At 46.0% G+C, this 16,748-nt stretch overlaps 2 protein-coding genes across 10 annotated transcripts in view; both read left to right on the top strand.

Annotated features, from left to right (window-relative positions):
* ILDR2 (immunoglobulin like domain containing receptor 2) overlaps positions 1-11,922 on the top strand; it is a 39,237-nt gene extending 27,315 nt beyond the window's left edge. For 4 of the 9 annotated variants that reach the window (XM_086884113.1, XM_086884111.1, XM_023944913.2 and 1 more), the window contains 4 exons: positions 3,295-3,408; positions 4,794-5,004; positions 5,937-6,627; positions 7,432-11,922. In XM_086884113.1, coding sequence (XP_086740239.1) covers positions 3,295-3,408; positions 4,794-5,004; positions 5,937-6,627; positions 7,432-7,467 — 1,052 coding nt within the window. In that variant the 3' untranslated portion in view covers positions 7,468-11,922. Of the gene's footprint in view, positions 1-3,291; positions 3,409-4,793; positions 5,005-5,936; positions 6,776-7,431 lie in introns of those variants that run through there. The other 5 variants (XM_086884112.1, XM_086884110.1, XM_023944920.2 and 2 more) reach the window with 2 other exon arrangements.
* Positions 1-16,748, top strand: part of LOC147654432 (uncharacterized) — a 749,593-nt gene that overhangs the window by 37,903 nt on the left and 694,942 nt on the right. The gene's annotated exons all lie outside the window — the stretch shown is intronic.

Below are 16,748 nucleotides of genomic sequence, written 5' to 3'. Positions count from 1 at the left end.
AGCTTTTCTCAGAAAGAGAATAAAAAGGCTTTGTGTCCTCCACACAGCTGGTGTAGGTCTGATCTGAAACTATGTATCTTTAGGACTTCAACCTTTCTGTCAAGTCCATTTAAAAAAAATGGGATCCAAAGTGCTGGAGGATTCTGTAATTCTGGCTAAAAACGACATCCTTTTCCCTAGATAGATTCTGTGCTTATAAATGACCCCTGTGAGGGGATTGAGTGAGCAAACTTGGGCCTGAGGATATTTAGAAAATTTGTCTGGGGTTATATAAAAGCCATGTGGCAAAGCTCAGAATGAGCCTAGGAACTCTATCCTAAACTTAGGATATGGAATATATAATAGGAATGGAGAAAAAAAACCCAAAACATTTATCTCTCTTATTTAGAAGAGTGTTGACAACACATAAGTTAGGATTTATGCTCTATTTTAAATGCAGTGGTTACCTAGAGGCTCTTGCATTGATCCTTTAAACTCTGCAAACAGGGAAGCTTTTGGTCCTAGATCTTTAACATGAGAAGGGTATAAGCATGAGACATCATTTACTTCCTAAACATACTTGTCTGAAAAAAAATAGTAGTGATGTCCTTTCTGGGCAGGAAGACAGCTTGCAGTTTTGGCTGAGTTGGTTCCACCCACAGAAGAATAAAAATACTGTCTAGTTAAATACAAACTAAACATTAGAAATTTATGAACTGTTCAAAAGAAGAAAATATGGGAAGAATGTTCCATTCCCTTTGATTTCAGCAAGTGGTTCTGGACATGTGGTCAACATCTCTGCATCTTTTTTTCTTTATAATTAAAATGGTCTTAAAATGATTCAGACCTGATTAAAGGATTATAGCAACTTACAGATGAAGAGTGTGAGGAAGAAGCAATAATATCTCTATTTCTCAGCTGAGGCAATAAAGAAGAGATTTAATAAGTTGAATATTTAGTATCATTATGAGAAATAACTAATAAACAAACAGAGACAAAACTACTTTCTCTGTAGTGCAAAATACTTTTTATGAGCTGCTCGCAGTCATCTTTGCAGATTTAAATCCAAAGTTGATTTCTAGGTGCTTGCAGAATTAACCAAGAAATTCATTTGCCTTTTGATAGGGAGTTGCAGTAGCAAGTTTAGTATGAAGCTAGCATGAAGCTTAGCTAATTCTCTATCAGCTCCAGGAGCTATAGAGGTTGCCCAAATAGATATTTGGCACAGCCTCAATGTGAGCAGTGGCTCTGGGAAGAGTCTGGAAGCTGCCTGTTCAAGTTCCCCAAGGGTTATGAGTAGGTCAGAGTGGTTTGCTGGCCTGTGTATAAATGAGGTGGCAGCTTAGCTGAGCTCCAGTCCACACATTAGAAGAAGGAATAGTGAGAGGCCTCTTTCCTGGCACAGTACCAGGCAGAAGTGAGGTACCAGCCACGATGTGGGGGTGGAGAACTGCCCTTGCTGCTCATGCAGTGCAGCCAGGGCTGTCACTTTGGAGGCCAGTCAGTCCAGCCTCATTTGAGGAGACCTGCTGTTCTTCCTGTTTGGGGGGCAGGGGCAGGATTCCCTGTGTTCTGTAAACCAGTGTCTGCATTTCCAGCCGCTGTGCATTCACTCACAGGGATAATAAAGCACACACTGCTGTCAGCCTTGATGTCTGGAGGCATGTTAAAAGAAGGACCCTGATAGACCCCTACTATATTTTTACATCCTATGCCATTCCCAAGTGCAGACACACAAGGCAATATCTCAATCACTTACCTTACACGTGCTCAGTCCAAACCCACAGTGGAACGCTGAAGCAATCTGTGGGGTTATGGGAGGAATCAATCACTCTACCCATTTCCATGGCACAGCCATTCCTGAGGAAGAGCATGGTTATTTCCTAGTGCACAGACACACTCTCAGCAGTTTAGGGCAGGAGGTGCCTAAGAATACCTCTGCCAAGTCCTTGCTCAGCCCACACAGCACATACTATGCGACGTACTACCGAACCCATATGTTAATAGCTCGATGTGTTGCGGTGGTGAGGGATAAAACAGAAGGAACAGGTTGGCTCAGAACCACTGTCCAAGTGTTTAAATTGCTCCCCAGCAGGAGCATTCATGCAACACTGCAGTATTCCCGCAAGGGAACATGTTAACCCCATTCGAGGCAGGCAGGTTCCATTTTGTAGGGCTAAGTGAATTGTCCTTGTGATGGTTCTCTAATAAGGCTGAATTTTTGAGGGTTGTAGTCCTCTCTTGTACCTAGACCTGAATTTCTATCAATCCTGTAATAGCTCCAGGCTGAGACCTTTCTTAAATAATCTGCTATAAAAACCTTATTTTCTTCAAAGAAAGAGTGGAAAGGTGGAGTTCTCTGCTTGCTGACCATAGACCTGCCTTAAGGTAGGCAGGCTGTTTGTAGCTATTGTTAGTAGGTAAAGTGTGTATGGTGCTAACCTGCCAGAGTTAAATCTGCTTTGGCTCCAGGTATATAGGGCCTTCTTTTTTACACATAGGCCCATGGACAAGTCAAAAAGCTGTCCAGACTTCCCAGAAGTCAAGCATTTCACACCTTTTCTGTAAAGTAAAGCTTGTAAAGAATTCCAGAGCAGACCTGATTGGCCTCATCCCTGGAGTCAGTATAAATCTCAAAGCAGTGTGATGTGCTTTGTGGGACTTTGTGTTTCCTTCTGTATTCTCTGGAGCTTTAGCCACACACTCTTCAACCTGTGTGAGGAGAATTCATGGGGGTGGGAGGGTGGAGTGGTCTTGCACAGTGACAGCTCCCAAATGCTCAGGTGCTTGCTTCTTCTGCAGATTGAGAGCTTAGAGGAACCCTGATCTTCTGGGGCTGCTTCTCCCATACCATGAGGAATCCTTTCAGTAGTGCTGAGGAAGGAGAAATGAGTTCTTCTTTTCTCTCTGCCATCATCTGTGGGAGTTGGAATCACTCTGCAGCTGTGAGGGCGTTGCTTTTGTTTTAGCTGGGCAAAAGCGGGCCAAAACCAGAGTGAGCCTGTCTCACACAACGGGGGTGGGGTGCTGTGAAGATGGCCCACCATGCTCAGTGTCCATCACTGGATGGTTGTACAAACTGGGCATTTCCAAACCTCTTTTACTCTTCCTGCAAACTTTCAAAATGATGCAAGTTCTTACAACTTCACATCCCACACTGTAGACGAATTTCTTGTGGAGCAGCGACTGACTCAGTGTGTTTTGACGCAGCCTACCTGCTGAGACGTGAGCTCAACTACAGAAGCAGTGTTGTGGGAAAGGCTCCTTGTTCTTACATGGGTTTTCCTCTAATGTTTTCTTTTTTCTCCCTAGCAGTGCGCAAAGGGTACAGGATCCAGGCTGACAAGGACAGGGACTCCATGAAGGTGCTGTACTATGTGGAGAAAGAATTGGCTCAATTTGACCCGGCTAGAAGGATGCGAGAACGATGTGAGAAACAAGCATGGTTTGATTTTTTTTTCCTTTTTTTCCCCACTGACCTAAGAAAGACTGGGAAATTCATAGTTTAAAGTTCACTTGGTGTGCCTCAGGGTCAGCCCCTAGGATATGATATCCAGGATAAGCCAATTGGGACAGATAAAGTCTGGATTTTAAGTATCTTACAGGTATGTTCCAATTTTAAAGGTCTGTTGCTTACCTAATCATTCTTGGAGCAAAGTGAGGGATACTGAAAAGCTCATGAAAATTGTCTACTCATATAATAGAACTTTGGGATCATCAGCATCTGAAAAGCCAGGTCCCTACTCATACCTTCTACAGCCTGTGGTATGATAATGTCTGGGATATTTTTTTTCCACAATTTCTTAAGAGTGTGGTGTCTGTAAACTCCCAGCATGGCAAAAGAGGAGAGGGATGATTTTATTGAAAGTGTGTTTTGTGGGCTGCAGTGACCACAGCATGGCTTAAAGGAAGCAGGAAGTTTGTTTGGAGTGGCTGTTGCCCTGCAGAAGGAGCAGGGTGGTGAATAGGGGCATGGTGCAAACTCAGAATTGTGTGGAACCCCTCACTGTCACAGCCACTTGTAAGCTTTATTTCCTTAAATAAAGGCCGAGGCTGCACTTAATGTGTGTGAGAATACAAACCCAAGTGAGGATCTTTCTACATTAGGAGGCAGAGGTGCAGAATGGGACAAGGTGCGTGGGGAGGGCTTGCAGTGCTGCTGCTTGTCCTGTGCCAGGCTGGGGGCTCAGCTCCTGTGAGTAGCACACAGAGCTAACCCATGTTAGGCACTTCTAGAGGCTCACTTAAAACAGACATCTGGGATCCTGAAAATCATTGGAGGGAAGGGTTTTAAGGAATGACACCACATCAAAGCTCTCTACAGATTAGGCATAACGAACAAATTATATATACTTCTAAAACAGTCATTGCTGAGCACACTGTCTTCTCCACCCACAAGATTTACTATAAAAAGACCTCTGCAGATTGGTATGTCAGGCCTACAGATGTCAGTGTGCTTGATGGAGTAGAGACTGACAGTGATTCAGACAGCCTTTTACTTTTTTTCTTAATCTTTTTTTGAGGGGGTTGCTTTTGTTTTGGGTTGGGCAAGTCAGGCCAAATCCAGAGCCAGCCTGTCTCACACCGGGAAGAGGGGAGGTGGCACAACTTCTGTGCTGTAGTGGTGTCCCACCAAGCTTGGTGACCACCTCTCAAGGGCAGGGAGCTCACACATATTACTGGGGGGAAGCTCTTCCTGAAGGCTGTTATCTGGAGCACAGGCATCTCATGCCATTTGTGGTACCCTCAGAATCCCCGCCTGGCTGCCATCAGGCGATGCCCATCTCATTTCTCTCCTGCATCCTCCCCTGCAGATAACAACACTGTCTCTGAGCTGAGCTCGCTGCACGAGGAGGACCTGAACTTCCGCCAGCCCTACCGGCAGGCGCGGAGGAAACCTCTGCCCCCCGCGGGGGACATGGACGGCGATGCCGAGTACTGGGCAGGAGTCGTGGGCGGGGGCAGCGCCTCCAGATCACAGGCTGTGTCTGAGTACAGGGATGAGCGCGACAGCTACTGGCACAGGTGAGGGGCACCGCGCCGGGGGGCAGCTCTATCTGGCAAAGTGGTGAGGAAAGCAGAAGGGACAGATGGACTGGTAGCTCTCCCCTATTTCCTGCTGCCCTTGCTCTGCTTAGCAGGAGAGAGGGGCTAGAGAGAAATAGGAAATCTGGACGTGTCATTAGATGAGGTCAGAATGAAGCTGATTGCCACAAGCCTGCTGAAGCTTACCCAGCTGGTAAAGCCAGGTACAAGCCCCAGTCCCAGTGGGATGTAAAAGTGAGATCAATAGGGAACCAAGCCAAGCTGCCCACAGTGGGAAAGTGCAATTATCTCTCTTGAGCTTTGTATCTTATGCCTCCAGCACTTCCCAGTGCTGGTGGGCTTTATTATATAGTTGTCATACCCTCCTGCTTTGGTGCAGTTAGACCAGTGCTCCAGGCCTCAAGGACTTGCACTCTGGTGCCTAGAAGAGAGATAGCACAACCTTCCCTCAAGCAGCCCAGTATCCCAAAAGCAATGGCAGGGATTTCCTTCAGTTCTGGGCTATTGTACTAGCTGTCTTTAAACCTTCTTCAAAACTGCCCTGCTGTGAGCTTCTATGGCTGGGTTCTTGGGTTTTTCCAGCAAGATATATACCTAGAAGGTCTAGGATGAAGGAGAAGCAGGTCCAGCCCTGCATACTGGAGGACAGGGCAGGTGTACTCTGGGGATAACCTCAAGGAACATTAGACATGAAGGACCTGAGCTATCTGCACTAAGCTGCCTTTACAGTCAGCAGAGAGAACCCAGGGTTTCAGTGATGTGATAGATCTCTTCCTATTGAAAATGACGAAAACAGCTCAGACGATTCGTGCCCCCAGGAGGGCCTGCTTCCCTCCACTGTCTGTGCAGGCAGCCGAGGGGATGAGCACAGCTGGACCCTGCCCTCTAACTCTACCTCCTCCCTCTTCCAGCCAGCAGAGATCCAAGTCGGAGATGCTGTCCCGTAAGAGTTTCTCCGTGGGAGTGCCGGCCGTGTCCATGGACGAGCTGGCGGCCTTTGCCGAGTCCTACAGCCAGCGGCCGCGGCGGGCGGACAGCCAGGAAATGCGGCGCTTCGAGCGCTCCGAGTCGCACGGCGGGCGCGGCGGGGGGCTGCCCCACCAGGACAGCTCCATGGAGGAATACTACACCAAGCGCTGCAGGGGCAACCGGGAGCCGCTGACGGACTCGGATCGGGGCTGGTCCTACAGCCCGCCCCGGAGACGGGCCCACGAGGAGAAGCACTTCCCCAGGCTGGTGAGCCGGACGCCCGGAGGGAGCCAGAAATACGATCACTCCTACCTCAGCAGCGTCTTGGAGAGGAAATCCCGGAGCTACGACGAGAGTGGTGACCATTGTGCAACCCCCTCGAAGCTGAGCTCGCAGCCCAGCCAGAGAGGAGGGAGCACCTACTATGCCTGGTCACCGCCCTCCACCTACAAAGCCGAGAAGTCGCAGCCGCAGCAGTCGTCGTCCCCCGAGCAGGACGAGGAGGACGAGGAGGAGGACAGCCTGCCCCCCTACAGCGAGAGGGAGCTGAGCCGAGGCCCTTCCTATAGGGCCAGGGAACAGGCCTACCTCAATGCCTCTGACAAGAAGAGGAAAAAGGACCCCAAGAAAACAGTGAGGCCATGTCTGGTGGTCCTGGTCCAAATAGGCTGAGCGGAGAGCCACCAGGCAGGGGTTACTAACCAGAGTTGATGGGCAATGGGGTTTTTCAGGATGGTAACACCTGGAGTCTGGGTGTCACTTCCTGTGGGAAGGGGGAAGGAACTGTGGGGGTAGGAAGCCAGAAGGGGTAATAGCTCCTACATGGAGTCCTGGATAGAGAGGAAAGCCAGATGTGCCTGGGACTGGGGAGGTAAGCAATGTCTTTGGCATCTGTGGCCTGGTAAACCAAGGTGGTGGGAGTTTATCTAGAGTTGAGGAGGATTGTGGTAGGGAAGTTACCGAGGCCTTACAGAAATTACAGGACTTTGCTTTGGCCTTGTTAAGGAAGGGTTGAGAGGCTCTTGTTCTTCTGGACTGGGACAGGGCTGGCAGCAGGGGATGATATAAGAGACACCTTTCTGAAAAGAGAGACTCCCATGGGCTTCCATGTGGATCATTCATGCCAAAGGCATTCCTCACCCAGGATACCAGCAAGTGCAGAATATCCTGTAACAGTCCAATCTAGTGAGGACCGATGGGTTCATGGTTGCTGGGGGAGGGGATGTTCCCCATCTAACCCATATGGGGAAGTCTGCACCTTGAGGAAGATCTTATCATTAGAGTGGCTTGGCTGTGGGAGAGAGGACCGGATCACGAGTGGACAAAGCTGTTGCTGTTTAGTTGTGTCTCTGTCGAAGCTTTGTCTGTCCCTTTGTCTGTTCCAATGATGGCTTTCCTGTTAAATGTTGACATTTAATCTTCTCTCTTTCCTCTCAGAATGATTTCCCAACAAGGATGTCCCTTGTGGTTTGAAGTTGTGGACCTGTCATGTTGATGGGCTGGATATCATGAGGTGACTGCAGTGGAGAAGATGCAGAACAACAAGCTAAACATGCCTCTGTGAACCTTTGCAGCCATCAGCCATGGACTGTTTCAATTTTTTGCTTCATCCAGGGGAGCTGAGGCTTTTGTAAGAGACCAACTCCCATGGACAGCACTCGATCTCAGAGGCTCTGGGAGTCTGCCCAGAAAATGAGGCTAGGGGTCTCTTTGGCACCCTGTTTTCCAGTGCCCTCCATTCTGCACTGGACAGCAGCCACGTCCCTACTGCCCCTGCAGCCCTCCCTGCAGCCCTGAACTACAAGTGAGGCTGCCTCTGTGCCTCTTGCTCTGTCCCACGTGCAGAGGGAGGCGTGTGTGCCTCTTGCTCTCTCTGTCTCAGTTCTCTGTTTGGATCAAAATTGTCTCCATACTTAAAGCCTTTTCTGTATCATTCCCATGCTGGGAGGAGGCCTTGTTCTTACAACTGCAGACTGCCTTCAGCTGATCAGGCCCTAAATCATGAAAGAAAATCCACATTCTTTCAGACACTGTAAGAAAATGACTGATGAGATGTTACCTTGATAAGGGCTGAATGGGGAAAGGGACAATTATGAGCTGATTTGTTCAATATATTTAGTTCTGTTTGTTGTGTGATGAGAGTTGCAGGTGAGATGGATGTATTGTTTTGAAAGTGGGTCAAAGTAGCTTTTATTGTAATGAGAGCATGATTTGTTTCCCCCCTGCCCCCAACTGTGTTTTGTTTTGATGCTGTTGCATTTCCCTGCAGCTCAACTGTGACTGTGGAGCTTCAAGCTGGAGTACCTACTCCACTCTTTTAAAAGCAGTGCTCTAGCCTTCCTAGTGCTCTGCTTTCAGCACCACCAGACACCTCTGCCACTCTAGTCAGTGGCCTTTTTGTTTCAAGGAAGCAAGAAGGGGACAGTCTCAGTGAGAGGGCAGCTGCAGACCTTCATCCTGTGCCACTGGTATCACTCCTTTCTGGGAATAGTTTCCCAGAAGAAACTACTACTGAAGAGAGCAGTAACAGCAGTGGGAAAGGACAAGCACTGTGGACGGATACAAGCTTTGGAAGTCACCCTTTTCACTTAAAACCATTCCATTCACTTTGGTTGGGATGTGGTTTTAGTGGCTGTTGTCTCAGGCATAGCTTTATTTTAAAGTGAGTGCTTCACACCATTTGGAAGCCTGATATTCTGGTTTTCATAGGGTATTATGCAGTCATGTATTTAGCTGCTAAAATCATCATGTGAGGAAAAATGATGGGAACATTTTAAGCTCCAGTATCTTGATTCCTATTACATCTAGAAACAACTTAGTGCCCTGTTGTTATGGACATTATCACCCTCTGAAATGACATCTTTGCTGTTCCTCTGGGAATTTGGGAAGCTGTCTGGCTTCACATGCTCATACTGGCAGTACTGTTTAGGACACAAGGTATATTAACATCACTGCAGTTCTCCATAAAAATTATAGATTAATTTCTGTATTACTCCTTTGCAAGATAGTTCACCCACCAGGAATGGTCAGGGGAGACAAAAAATAATCTCCATGGATTTGATGACAGTTTTCATGTGAGAAGGTGAAATGATGAAAGGATGATGTTCTTCTCACATACTCCTCTACTGATGACTGTAGTTTTGGAAATCCCAGTGCTGGGTCTTCCTGGCCAGAGAGAGATTGGCCAGCAGGAACATACAATTGTGGAATTGCAGAATTGTTTGTGCAGGAGGTAGCCTTTAAAGATTTCAAGATTTAAAGTTTCAACCCTCTGCCATGGGAAGGGACATCTTCCACATATGAGGTTGCTCAAAGCCCCATCCAACTGGACCTTGAGCACTTTCAGGGATGTGACATCTGCAGCTTCTCTGGGCAATATGTTGCAGTGTCTCACCACCCTCACAGTAAAGAATTTCTTCCTTGTATCTAATCTAAAATTGCCTTATTTTACTTGAAAATCAATGTCCTGGTAAAAAGTTCATCTCCAGCTTTCTTATAGGTCCCTTTAGTCACTGGAAGCTCCACAGAGCCTTCTTCACAGCCCCAACTCTCTCAGCCTGTCTTTAGAGAAGAGGTGTTCCAGCCCCTCTGACCATTTTTGTCTCCCTCCTCTGGACCTGCTCTAACAGGTCCATGTCTTTATGTGGCTGGCCCCAGAGTTGAACACAGTACTCTGTGTGGGGTCTCAGGAGAATGGAGGAGAGGGAAATTCCACTCCTTGGCCTGCTGGTCACTCACCTGATGCATCCCAGGTTATGGTTGGCTTTCTGGGCTGTGAGAGCATGTGGCTGGCTCCTGTCCAGTCTTCATCCACCACTAAAAAAACAGAATTGTAGAATGGTTTGGAATAGACCTTAAAGATCATCTAGTTCCCCAAGTCCTTCTCAGGGCTCCCAGTCCATTCTTCCCCCAGTGTGCATCAATACCAGGGGTTGCCCTGACTCAGGTGTAGCACCCCACACTTGGCTGTGTTGACCTTCATGAGGTTCTCATGGGCCCACTCCTCGAGCCTGTCCCAGGGTGATTCTGGATGGCTTCCCTTGCCTCCAGTGACTCCATGGCATCATTCAGCTTGGTGTCACCCACAGACTGCTGAGAGGGCGCTCAGTCCCACTGTCGTGCCGTTGATGAAGGTCCAACGGCGTCAGCCTTGCTGCAGGCCCTTGAGGGACACCGCTTGTTACTGGTGTCCTTCTGGACACTGAGCCACCGAGTGATGCTCTGCATGTGGCCATCCAGCCAATTCCTTGTCCATCAGGTAGTCATCCATCAAACCCATCCCTCTCCAGTTTAGAAATGAAATGTGTGGGACTGTCAAAGGCCAGAAGTCAAGGTGCATGACATCAGATGGATTTTCCTTATCCACCAGCGCAGTCACTCTGTCATAGAAGGGCTCAAAGTAAGCAGGTGTGATTTGTCCTTGGTGAAGCCAAGCCAGCTATCTTTAATCACTTCTCTCCCATCCATACGCCTTGAGGTGGCTTCCAGGAGGATCTTTCAGGGCACAGAGGTGAGGCTGATTGGTCAAGAGTTCCCAGGGCCCTGTTCTTTTATCCCTTTAAAATGGGTCTGATGTGTCCCTTTTACCAGTCACTGGGGACCTGACTGCCTGAGTGCCATGATTTTTCAAAAAGTGAGAGCAACTTAGCAACTGCATTTACCATCTACCTGTATTATGGCTGGAGAGACTAACATTTAAGTATTTTCATTTTTTTTTTTTTACCATTAATTGTTTGTTCTTAGGAAAATCACAGCACAGTTTGCAAGAGGTGGGCAGGTGGCTGCCATCTGAGGTCGCTGAGGCCTTGAGAAGTCTACAGAGCTACACTATGTGCTGTTTTAAATCAAACATTTCATTCCTGACATATGAGGATTCTAGCAAGTTGATGTTTTGTTAGTCTGAAAACCTTGGCAACCCCTGTGCCATGAATTTCAAGGGATCTTAGCCTGCTATCATTTCCATCAGACCCAGGAAACAGTTGACATAGAAATTTGAAAGTGCATCTGGCTGTGCCAGAAAGGGCCCAAACCAGTGGTTTTACAGTCTCTGAATACCTCTATCTTTTAAATCATACTTCAGCCTAAGCATTACAATCTTCTCATTTCAGTTATGTTCTGTCCCTTATCTCAGTCACTGTAGTTTATTTGATCAAGCCCTCAGGAATGAGTTGTGTGTATTAAAAATACGAGTCTTCATTTATTTGAGTCAGTTTTGTTTGTTCAGTGCTGGTACTTTAGGGCATCTGTACACTGTGTGTAAGGAGTTGCCATTTGTGTATCTAGCTTATAAATAAGTAGTTGCAAGCTAATTCTTTTAAGAAAACTGTTTTAATTGTACAAACAACTGTTTGTGAGAATTTGGAAACATCTCTTGAATCCAGGTAACTGGAAAAGTATTGAAGATTTTATGACTAGTGATTCTGTGAATTTTACCAGATGATAAGTTTCAGCTGCAGGAAAAAAAGGAGGTCTTAATTCCCTGAAGTCAGATATGAGCAGCAGCAACCTTGCTCTAAAATTTTGTATTTCATATCTCTCTGTACAAATCTGCAGGAATTTTCAGTTACTGATCATGTCTGTCCTCAGGCCACCTTTATTTTTCCCATTAGAAGTGTGTCTGCAGCAGCAACAAATGGACCAAATCAAGAAGTGAGGGGTGACTAGAATATCTGCACAGCAAAACAACCCTAATGACCTGTGACTCCTGCAGCAGGGGAGAAGGGGGCCAGAGACTGACAGACAGCTCGAGAGGAGCCTCATGTTTCAGGAGAGGAGTAATGGTTTGTGTCTGTGCCATCTTTCAGAGCACCTGCAGAATGCTGGCACTGGGAAATAAATGAGCCTGGTTATTGTGTGGTCTCAAATTATAAGTGTTCCAGTGATGAATTTTTATTGCTGGCATAAAATTAAAATCCTTTTCTTACTGGATATGGATGTCTGGGTCATGTCAAGGACATGGAGAGTTTTGTGGTTTTAAAATCACAGCATCACAACAGTGACTTGCTAAGAAAATAGATGATGAGAGAATCCTGTAAAAATTTAAGATAGCCCCAGAGCAAAAGCAGGATCAAGCTTTAGCAGTAGATTAGACTGTGCTGTCAAAAAAAAGTGATCTGGGCTACTGAAAAAAAAAAAGGTTTTGACATAATGGAATGGGAAAATAAATGCCAGTGGTAATTACTTCTCTTCAATCCCATTATTCCTTTAAAGTACATTGTAAAAGTTCCAATGGGTGGCTTCAGTGTGAACATCCTCAGAACACTCCATTTCCACTGAAATGGAAAATTAACAAAATTAGCACTTTGAATACTTTAAATTTTTGAGAAACTCTCCACATTTATAAGCTGAAATGGGCAGCCAGAATTACTCAGGTCTTTTTGCTGGCATATGGACTGGAGCTGTAACATCCCCACTTTTGTTACTGGAGTTGGGTCAGGGGTGGCCATCAGCAGTGCACCCCAGAGCTGCACCTCTGAGAAACAAAGGACAGCTGCTGGGAGAGATCCCTGAGAAGGAGCAATCACAAAATATTTCAGAAGTCAAACCTTGCTTCAAACTGTTCCAGGTACATAAATGCAGCACCACGGTGTTTATCATGCCTGGGATATTCTGAAAATAATTTTAATGATGTGGAGATTGTTGAGAAGCTGCATGGAGCTGTCTTTCTCTCCAGGCAGCTTTCACACAAGATGTGTGTGAAGATCCATTCTTGGTTGCCAAGTACAGGGTTTGGAACATGTGAAAATAAAAGCTAAAAGGTTTTAGCCCATTTTTTACTGGAGCAAAGACACCTTTGGCATCTGCCTGGTGCTTCAGATTTGCCCCTAAAATTCCAGAAACCTCTGTGGTGTAGCATCTCCATCAGGCTCTACTGGCTATACATGCTTTCTACAACAGCTGTGATGTTGAAACCACCCTCACAGTCACCTGGGGCTTCTAAAGTCCCTTTCTCATTTCCTGGAAGATCAGAAAAGGAATCTATTGCATAATGTGAAGAAACAGCTATCATTTTGACATGATCTCAAAAATGCCAGCTGGATTTACCAGCATTAGGAACAGCAAAAATCTAAAGAATAAAGTTAGCTAATACTAAAGGAAGGAACCTGCCATGATTCCCATATGAATTCTCTTGTGACCTTTGTAATTCTTTCTGACATTCACCCCTGCCTGCACAGGGGCCTTTGCCAGGGGAGGCCATCACCCCCTCTCCCTTTTGCTTGTCAATTTTTGTCATGCTTGTAATGCCTCTCTGACCCCTCTGCTTTCCTTTGGCTATTTCCAGTCAGCTTTCAGTGTGGTGCCTAGGGGTTCCAACCAGTTTGGATGTAGAATGAGTGGCATTTTGTAAAAAGGCACTTTTACCCCTTATAAAAACAAAAATTACAGAATGCCCACGACAAAACCCCGGGCTCTCCAGATATTCTATCAAACCCAAGCAGGGGTGCTATTGGAAACATTTTTAAAAATTAAAGCTGAACATAATTTCAAAAGGGGTCAGTGTTGTTTTCAACCCCAGGGCAGCTGCAGTCAGAGCTGTGGAGTGCAAACAGCAGGAGCAAATGCATTCAGGTTTCATTGTCCTTGGTGAGAGCAGTGGCAGAGAGAGCAGCACACAGAGTTCCAAGGTGCTGTTACTTACACGTGGGTTAGAAGTGTGAACTAGAAGTCGACAGGTTTGGCTTTAAAAGCGAAATTCAGTCCAGGGAAACTTGAGCCCTGGCCCAGGGGTACAATCCTCTTGCTGTTTACAGATGGGCTGGGCTTTTTTCCTGTCTCTGTTGCTGCCTGCCACAGCCATTTCCCAGCCATTACACAGTGAGTGAGTGGCTTTCTTTGCTGCTGTTCTTTTACTTAGATTGTCCTCCCCTGTAATGAACTTTTCTAATATGAGGGGGAGAAGGACGTAACAGTACTCTATAATGAAAATGTAACACTTTTATAGCTTTTTGGGAGACATCCACATCCCCAATTACCAAGCATTAGACATTTTCCATGCGTACAGTATTGAAGTCGTTGCCTTTGAGTTGTCACCATGGAGAATAAAAGCAGGAAAAGCTCCCACCAATCTGCCTTTTTATTATCCTGCAGGCAAATAATTTGCCCAATTTTTGCTAAGATATGAGCAGTTTACATGAGTAGTTTTCAAGCAGTTTTTTTGATTAATGGGCAATAAACCAAATATTTCCAGCGGAGCAGCAGACCCTTCATAAATCTCATACCATTCACAGGATAATGTACAAAAACATTCTGCCCAGCATTTTCATACCAAAAAAAATCCATGCAGGAAAATCCACAATCCTTCAGAGAAAGGATAAATTCTTCCCTGCCCTTGCTCTTTTCTCAAAAGCAAATGTAAACCCTTTTTTTACTTTTTTTTTTTTTAATTCAGAAAACTTTTATCTTTTTAGAACAGATATATTATTTCCTTTTGGCCTCTTTGTCCTTAGATCTGCAGATCCAGATTACTCTGGACTGATGATTTTTGTATCACAAACATGCAACTTCATTCGGATCCTGTCTCGGCGGGGTCGTAAATAATGGATTAAGACTCACACCGTTTGCAGGTGTGACCTGAACAGCATTTACATGTTTAGATCCTGTCTGATAGGTGTTATCAGCAGTCAGGTGCAGGAGAAGCAGCTCCCAGCTCTGCTCTGTATTTCCCTGTGCAAGTCACAGCATCCCTTGGCCCTGAAAATTGTCACTCATCCTCTATTTTACCACCTGTAAAAGTACTCAGTGTTTCTTTGGGCTTCTTTATCACTCCTCCATCCATCCCTCAATGCTCCCCCTCTGCAGAAGTCTCCAAGCCAACATGGAGCAGGAAAGGTGCCCATCCATACCTTAAGGACTAATGAGGGTGAGGAAGACCTGACAGCAGAAACACTGAGAGGCTGACAAGCTCAGGGCTCTGCAGGGAGTAATTTCTGGGTGGGAAAGTGTTTGTGCCAGTCAAGCCTTGCAGTAATTCCTGGTTACAACTTGCACTCTTCCATGCCCAGTCACACTTATCCATGAGCACCTGGCTGTAGGTACAGGTTTGTGATTCAGGGCCATTTCTGAATTAGAGAAAGGAGTCTGAAAGAACTGTCTCAAATGGACCAGTTATTACAGCAGGTGTAGTGTTTTCATTTAGTCCTTGCTGTGTGACAGAAATCCTTTCTGCTTACATGTCAAGTTGGTTTCCATCAGCCTCTCCAGAGCAGGTGGGAGTGATTTTCATGTCCCAGTTATCAGATCTTCTTTTTGAGCAACAAATCACTCAGTGCACTTGTCTCTGAATAGGTACTCCAGCGTAGTGAGAGGCAGAGCTCCAACTGGTTGCATTTTGCACTCAAGAGCTTGCTAAATCATTTAGTCTTTCAAAGTCCTCTGCTTACTGGCAAAACCAGAGTGTGTGTTTCTACAGGTCTCAGGCCTGCTCACCTTGGAATTACAAGTTTTGGCAAGGACTTTCAACATCCAGTAGGGTGGAGATCAGGGAAAGCAGTAGCACAAAAAGCTAAAAGCTTTACCTTGTGTAAAGTGTGTAAAAGATGTGTAAAGCTTGTAAAAAGTGTAAAGATACACTGCCCACTGCCATGTCCTTCCTAAGGACCAGTATGTGTATTTGTCATTACTAAATTTATGTGCAATGACAGGAAAGACACCCGTGGTCCTTGTAAATGGGCCTCTGACAGGAGGATGTAGGGGGAAATAGGGGTTAAAGCAGGTCAGCCAAGTGAGAATGCCCAGAGGCCTCTGGCACCTGGGACTGTGCCCTGTTGGGAAGGACATGTCCCAACAGAATTTACTGCTGCTGGCTCTGAGCTGCCCTCAGGGAACAGCCCTGCTGCTGACAGCATCCCTGACAAGGGGTTTGCAACCCCTCTCTCATCTTCACATCACTGATTCTGCAAGGAGGTCACTAAAATGCAGGCTATCTTAGCCATCCTGGATTTCTCTTTCAGGCTTTTGGCAATATTAGACTTTGAAGAGTAGACCTATGCAGTAAAAGTTTGAGCAATACCTGTCTAAAATGCAGGTCCTACAAATCTTCATGCATTAATTTGGCCACAATTACTGAGTGCACACAGACTGTGTGGACCCTGGTACCTGGAACACATTTATTTTTAATTTGGAGTCCCAGCTTCTTGAGCTGAAGCTTTCAGCACAGTCAGGTGCTCAGGATTTCTGAGAAAGTAAAACTGCTCAAATTGGTTAAACCACAGTGCACACAACACCCCAGTGCAGCCAACTTACAAAGCCAGCAATGTGCAACTCTGGCAGCCAGAACCAGCTGATGCAACTTGGATCTGCATCTTTGTGGAGCTGAGCTGCCAAGGCTTGGAGAGCCCTGGGTCCCATGCACTAAAAGGCCTTCACCCCATGGACAGATTGGCAGAACTTGTGTGGGTAGCAGCCTCAGAGCCTAAGGTATGTTTTAATTAGTGTTGGGGGAGGGAAGCGATGAAATGTGTTTGAGGTTTGTATTTTTGGTTTTTCTCTTTTTTTTTCTCTCTTTAAATAGAAATATATATTTATATATATACATAATTTTTTGTCTTTGCTTCTCAGAAGAGAGATCTGAGGCTGCCTTCTGTTCAGGCCAGTATGGTGCCTGAATGAAAAATTTCACTCCCCAGTTTCAGTAAAATGCAACCTAGGCTGGTTCTTGTGAATTGCTGTAAAATGAAAGTTACTGTAGCAGAGCTCTGTAATCAAGATGTCTCCACGGACAGCCTGTCATCATGATGAGAGACACTTTTTAATTA

Source organism: Cyanistes caeruleus, chromosome 3 (assembly GCF_971803275.1).
Source record: "Cyanistes caeruleus chromosome 3, bCyaCae1.hap1.1, whole genome shotgun sequence".
Lineage (NCBI taxonomy): Eukaryota > Metazoa > Chordata > Aves > Passeriformes > Paridae > Cyanistes > Cyanistes caeruleus.
Note: the sequence above shows the minus strand (reverse complement) of the source record. Positions and strands in the feature narration are given on the sequence as shown.